This window comes from Mycetomoellerius zeteki, unplaced genomic scaffold, assembly GCF_001594055.1.
Source record: "Mycetomoellerius zeteki isolate Tzet28-1 unplaced genomic scaffold, Tzet1.0 scaffold232, whole genome shotgun sequence".
Lineage (NCBI taxonomy): Eukaryota > Metazoa > Arthropoda > Insecta > Hymenoptera > Formicidae > Mycetomoellerius > Mycetomoellerius zeteki.
In genome coordinates this window covers 412,432-419,816 of record NW_017257208.1, presented here as the reverse complement: position 1 = coordinate 419,816, position 7,385 = coordinate 412,432, and the positions used below count along the sequence as shown (strand labels likewise).

The 7,385-nt window shown below is 34.5% G+C and overlaps 1 protein-coding gene across 1 annotated transcript in view; it reads left to right on the top strand.

Annotated features, from left to right (window-relative positions):
• The window catches only part of nvy (CBFA2/RUNX1 partner transcriptional co-repressor nervy), a 47,291-nt gene that overhangs the window by 13,021 nt on the left and 26,885 nt on the right, over positions 1–7,385 (top strand). The window contains exon 2 of the mRNA XM_018449163.1: positions 3,407–3,788. Within this exon, the coding sequence (XP_018304665.1) occupies positions 3,428–3,788 (361 nt within the window). The 5' untranslated portion in view covers positions 3,407–3,427. The remainder of the gene's footprint in view (positions 1–3,406; positions 3,789–7,385) is intronic.

Here is a 7,385-nt window from a genome sequence, read left to right as displayed (position 1 = left end):
CATTCCTGCCATTTAATTTCCCTTCCCGTGTAATTTTGCTCGCGTCGAACCGAAAATATTACGGAGCTCATGCAAATCGCTCAGCCCTAAATCGATTTATACATACGCGACGTTATAAATCGCACGAGAGAACGCCTAACTTTTTTCATAAATCAAAGATACGATCACGCGAATGTCTGCCGTTATTATTCTAATGTTATCGATTAAACATTGTATTGTGATCATTTAATGTAACATTTATTTATACGACTGAAAAATTTTTTTATAATTCTTTTTTTGTTTAATTTAAATTTATTAATTGATCATACTGAGAAGTTATTCATTTTTCTTTTCTCTTTCTTTAGAAAAAGAGAAGAAGACAGAGTACCTATAAAAAACCGATTTTTGTGTGATGCACGTAAAATGTTCCGTGCAAAGTGAAAGGTTGATTATTATAATCTAATGTATAGTCAGTAAAAAGCAGCTGTTGAATTGTTTGTTATATGATTATTTCATTCAACGAGTGCCATTCAATTTCCTTACAGCCATGTCGTTTCCGGTGATATGGTTTTGTCTTCGGGTATCGAATGACACATGCTCGAAATGCAATAGCTATGCATGTGATTTTGTTTGAGATAATGCCGCTGTGGCATTCGATATAACACGCGTTTTATGTGTAGTCTATCAATTCTATTTATCAGAAAGATTTCTTCGAAGGAGTCCAATTCTGATAAATAGAATTGATACATAGAGAGAATTGATATATATATAATATAATATTAATAATTCTATAATACATACTCATATGGAATTAAAAATAATAAATTCAACAAGACAGTAGTATAATTGTATTTAAATTAAAATAACATATCTCTGTCTACTTCAAAAAATTAAAATTAGTCAATTTTTTAAATTGTTTGTGTCTACATTTAAGTATTTGAATTTTTAAAATAAAATCGTCTACTTTAATGAAATCAAAATTAAATTTGTATATAATACATGTATCCTTATTAATAGGAGAATTTCGTCGCACATTATGCAAGAAGTGCAAGTATTAACGATTTGAAATTACGGTAACTCATGGGGAAATTTATTCGTAGATTTGTTCGCGCGTAGTTCTTGCGGAATTATGAAAAAAGGATCCGAACGTTCGACTACTTTTAATGCCGGACGTAGCTATCGGCGCGGAGCACCGCGCTCGTAAAAGTCCCAGCAACGCGATTACCGTAATAAATATGAAACGAGATCTTGCAGCGTAAGCAGGAGGTTAGAAGAGGAAGCTTTGCGAGCGCGAGCGTAGGCGGAGAAAAGAAACCAAGTACTCGGCAAGAACGTTGCGTACAAAACGCAAGACGCTTACGGGGTGTAGTATTGCACTGTGGTACCACTTGTCAAGCCGATGTAAATCTTTATACTTAATGTTTACGACTTCTGCGCGTGTTTGCGACCGGCAAACATCAGGGCGGTAAGAAAAATTACACTAAGAAATTAAAAATAGCGCGAGAAAGGCCATCTACCGAAAGCTCTTCTGTTACAGAAATTTAATATTGGCTAATTTATTACTGAAAGAGAGTAATTAATTATTTATTTGATATATTAGAAGGACAACGATGATTTAAAATTTTTAATATCTAATATAAGTAATTAATTATGACCTTTCAGTTTAAATTGGATAGTACCTATTAGATTTCTGTAGGGATTATTTCCGATTGAAAATTTAATAAGGAAATCTTATTCTCTATTTAATTCTGAATTTGTCTACGGCGTACGATTTACTGAAGGCCACGTGCTATGAAAATCTTAATACTGTAAAGTACTTAAAACACCCATTTGTAACATTCACGCGAAATTAGTTTGTGGGAATTGCGGCTCTTTCAATAACGTTATTACAGATGTATTGAGAGTGTAGTATATTTTGTAATGAAAAAATATTTTCAAAATATTTTCTAATAATTTTTATATAATATACAAATCCAGAATAAACGACGTTCCAATTTACTAGACTACCTAAAGATTTACTTCAATACGGCTTTGATAGATTTGAAATCCAATTTTAATTTTCTCGCTTAAAGAAGGTTTAAATGCATTCAGTGAAGATTAATAAAATCAAGTTTTTAAACGAAAATTCTATTCCAACAAAAAATATGCATAGACGAAAAATTATTCGCGATTCATGGCGTATATTCTCTCCAGTTCGGCGAACATTTGCGGAGGCTTTTCGTGATGGTCCATTTGTAAGCGAGTGCAGCCAAAAATGACGGGGGCGCGATCAGTTATGGACGGCAGCGTTCGCGGATCCCCAATAATTTCGTGCTTCCGTGCCGTGACAGATCTTTGTTGGTTTGTAAAACTAACGTCCGTACATTCCATTAAAACGGCCATCGGTATGCGCGGCAACGATCCCGTCTCGCTGGGCACGTAGACGAAACATGCGCCCGGCGCGGCGGGACGCTCTCATGAAATGGAATCAATCAAATATGAATCGTGTGCACGCGCGATGACGTGCATATAGGTGCCCCGATCTCTCCTTGCTCGTTTTTCCTCATGTCGCCGCGACCGCGTCGACCCGAAATCTGGTCGAAAGCAGGTGGCACGTTCGCGGAAGTCGTTGATAGAAGAAGCTGTTAATCTTCGATTATAATATTTTGATGACGTGAAATTCTTGTAAATCTTTCTTCAAAGAAAAAAAGAAAGAATAGGAAGAGAAAGTAATAAAATTATATATTATAGGATAACTTCTGTCCGCGCATTTCTATTTTCTTCTCTTTTAAATCTTTCTGGTGTTTTTTCTTTCCTTTGAATTTCAGAATTTCTCGGAGTGTTCCGTAATACATATGATTGAGTCATTTATGTTCTGCTCATTTCTTTTCTTCGAAAAATACTAGGAACATCTGATTAAATAATTATTTCTACCGTTTCTTTTTTTAACTCTTTACTACAAACGATGAGTCATTCGTGTCACGGATTAATTTTCATCACTTTAACAAATATTATATAAAAAATATTAAATAATTCTTAGATATACCTATACTTTAACATCTTTAGAAAGTATTTAAAGTTGTGTATTTTACAAAGTTGAATATAAATGTTATAATTAATTACTTGCTCCTAGTTTTTCGAAGAAAAGAAATATGTGGGACAAGAAATGATCCAATCGTGTGTATTAAAAGTTAAAAAGATAATCTTATAAATACTTTCTATAATTAAAGATATTAAAGTATATGTAAAAATTATTTAATAACTTTTGTATATTTATAAAAATAATAAAAATTAACCAGACACGAATGACCGATTATATGTAAAGGACCGGAAAATCATTATGTTTATTAAGAGTTAATTACGTCATCACTCTTATCGCTTGCTCCAGTAACTGTCCCAAGGTCCATCGTGAGAGCAATTTGCATATAATTTATGCCTCCGCCCGCAGGTGAGAAAGCGGCTCGCGAGCATGAAAGTGGAGGGCGGAGTGGCAACGACGACGGTCCTCCACAAGGTCAAGGTCAAGGAAGAGACGAAGGAATGTTGCGGCTACCAGCAGGCATCGCCGTCGTCCACGTCGGCGGCCACCACCGCGACCGTCGCGACGCTCACCGTTTCGTCCGCGACGGCGATCACCACGACCGTCACCAACAGCAACGGCGTCTCCACCGTGAACGCGAATCCTTCCACGACCACCACGACGATAGTCGCCGCCGCCACCGCAACCCCTGCTCTGCAGTCATCCAACATTATTTGCCATCCACCGACGACGGTCTCCAATACCGTGGACTCCTTCCCAGTCGACCTCGATCTCAAGGCTAAGAGTAAGAGTGAGTACACAGTACAAACATTTCGTATTTGTGAAACATTTCTTTGAATTGAAGAAACCTTTCTCTGGGAGTGCGTTGAATTTTTTAATCTGTTCAAGTATTAATTCCATATAATGTGATTATGTTATTTGGCGAACGGATTGTGAGAAGTTAAATTAGTTTATTTTTAATAGTTGATAGAGTAATCTTTATCAAAGTAATAATTATTCATAGTAATAACTGGAAAATCATATTTTTCAATTGTGTTACTTTTGATGTAAGAGAACGATATATGGGGTCTCTAAAAACGACTAAAAATTATAATCATTTTCAAGTACAATCATACACTGAAAAGATATATTCTAAATTTTAGTAAATCATTTGTTTAAATAGTACAAACTAAATATTTACTAAATATAAAAATATATTTATTTGATACAAAAATCATTAATTTGATTTAACAATCATTCTTTTATTGAGTAAATATTTATTTACTGTACGTAAATTTTCGATTTACACCAGTCAAATAAATATTTATTAAAATTTGGTACATTTTTTCTCAATATATATTCATTCTTCTGTATAAAACTATAAATATATAATTATTATCTACTAACATTATAACAATAATAACTATAAGAAAAAGAAAATAGAGCTCTTAACTATAATTATTTTACCAATTTTTGCAATTATGTGTACAGTCACAAACGCTTTTTTCTCAGTGTGGTTGAAAAGATATCGATTGCGTGACAAAGAAAATACAACAATGACTCGACAGGTGCTTTCCACGTATCCTTGAAGTAATATCGATTCTCATACATGAAAGTTGAGTATCTTGAAAAAAATTTTATCTTACTAAAATATATTAATATCGGTTTTGCTGTATAGGATAGTTTCCACTTTTTGGAAACTTCTCTTAATAAAGTAATAATAGAGTTAATGCAGGTGAAATTTCTTCATAAACGAATATTTCTGCTTTCTTGGAAGACGATCGATTAGATCAACCTACTTGGTAATGTGTAAATATCAATTTGCACTGATCTATCGATTTCTTGCCATGGTCTAGTTTCGCATAATGTGCTTTGCAAAATGTAAACTGACATATTGACAGATTCTTGACGTGACATAATGGAATTAAGTAGACTGTTGTTTCGCGATATGCGGTTATGGGAGAAAATCCTTTTACTGTATTGAAAGAGGATCGAAATTGAAATAAACGAAACTTTAATCGTTATTAACGCGCGAATGATTACGTATCATTATTGCTTCAGGTTTAATTATGACGCGGTTAACAATGATTCGAAGTATCTCGTTGCGTAGAATATCTGACGTTCAGAGTTGTTAATATCCTCTTCACTTCCATCACAGTCGGCAATAACGCGTTGGCGGAGTGACACGTGTCGTTTGAAAATTAACAACGTGGCCACTCTACTCTATTTGATCTATCGCACGACCGGAAAAAACAAATCGCTCGGTACCCAGCTGAATCGAACTAGCGGGAGGTCGCTATTCTATTAATTCGGGATATCGACGTTTCTCGTTCGAGAGCGTGTCGATGGTGTAGCGCACAGGTGCGGTAAGTGCAGTTTATCTAATTTCAGATTCGCATCACGGTACATTATTTTTTTTATTCACCCTTAACGCGGATTTCAGTACTTAGCGCAGCTGTCAGTCGTCATGCTGTCGCTTACAATCTGTCACTCGCCAAGATTGCCATGCGACAGCCAATTTTAAATTGCTGACGAAATTATTAAGTTTTTTAATTAAAACGGATGCAAGTAACAGAAATCGTAAAAATTAATAAACCTGTGCAAATTATACCTACAATAAACCTGTGCAAAGTTTGCAATTTTAATACGAAAACAATAGACGTATAACTTTAAAATATGAATAGGCCGAAATCGGATCAATATAAGCTTTGAGACAAATAGAACTGTTGTCTATTGTTTTTGGTGCAGAGAAAGCGCGCAAAAGTAACTAGCTTGTTTGAAATAAAAACTGACGATAACTGTCTCAAAGTTTATTGATTTGATTCACCTCGATCTACTCCACATACATATAATTTCTTTTTCAACATTTTATCAACTTTATTACTAGAAGTATTAACGTTTTTACGCATTAAAAGAATTAAGTGAATAAATTATTACAAAAATAAAAAAATGATGAAAATTGATCAATATTTTATTAGTAGGGACAATTATTGAAAGGCCAAAACATTTTATAATTTTTTTACTATTATAGAAATATAATATTAAAAAAATAAAAATGATCAATAATGCCAAGGAAAAAACAATTTTCTGAAGTATCTAAACATTTAAGTACATAAATACAGTTCTGAAAGTAATTTTATTGGACTGTTAAAATAATTACGTAGGAATCTCAAGCATGATAAGCAATGCTGTAAAAAGTTTTGACATTCTAGAAATCAGTTTGAGCGTTCTATATAATTATTTTGATAGTCCAACAAAATTATTTTTAGATCTGAATGTGTTTAAATTTTTAGATATTTTAGCAAAAATCTGTTTTTTTTTACGTGAGCATTCGATACTTTTAGTATTAAAAACATGGGCTCTAATTTAATCATTCCAAAAGGTCTTCAAAGTACGAACCTAGTTAGGTAGATCGTCTGACGCTCTTTCCCAATGAGTGTCCCCGGAAGTTGACCCCGATCCTCGAAACTGAAAATTAAAAGGAACGACCTCGTCGATGTCCGCGCGAGAGCCCACGCTGTGGGCGCGTCGTACATTAGTTCGGAATATTGCATGGCGGTACCCGTATATCCAGTCCACGCGCTCTCGCTCAAATCGTACATTCAGCCCGAGCCGGTTATCTAGACGAGCGGCGAGCCCGCAGCTAACTTGGAAACCGGGGCTCAGGAAAAAAGCCCCTTCTGGCACATCAAAGCCCGTCATCGCGTCCGAGCGCCGGTTCTCTCTCATGTCCTCTTTGCTCGTCTCAGGATCGCTTTTTGTTGACCCAACGCTGTATAAAATCATTATAGAAGTGTCGATGCGAGGTGTGCCGTTCGATTAATATGATTAAAAAATCCTTTACAAAACAAATAGGAAATAAAGACTCTAAACGGTTAAGCTGTGGATCTTTAGTGTTTAAATAATTCAGTATGAGAGAGAATTTATATACTACATTTTCAATCATGCAAATTGTGCGTCGAATTTAATTCCAGTCTTGAAATGCAAACCTATCAGAACTAAAGTGGTAATGTCACAAATTAAATTAAGCAATCTAATAATATTGATGCTCACAGACATCCTAGAAAAATTTTAATAAGTTGATAAGCATCTTAAAACCTGCAAATAACTTTGTAACGAAAAATATTACCTCTTCTTGGATTCGAATTCTTCATAAAAAATGTAATAGAAACTCTCGACGTATTAAAAAAACACAATGATCTCCTAATTAGAAAGAAATTAAAAGAAAAACTATTTTACATTATCATTATATATTTCTTGATAGTTGATAGTTAACGGGCTTGGAGGCTTTGTACATATCTATCCCGGTCTTTAGTACGAATTTAGGTGCATGGAAGCATACATGTGCACGCGTGGTAACTGTATGTGAAAGCGTAATGCAAGAGATCACACGCAAAAGAGGGAAAGA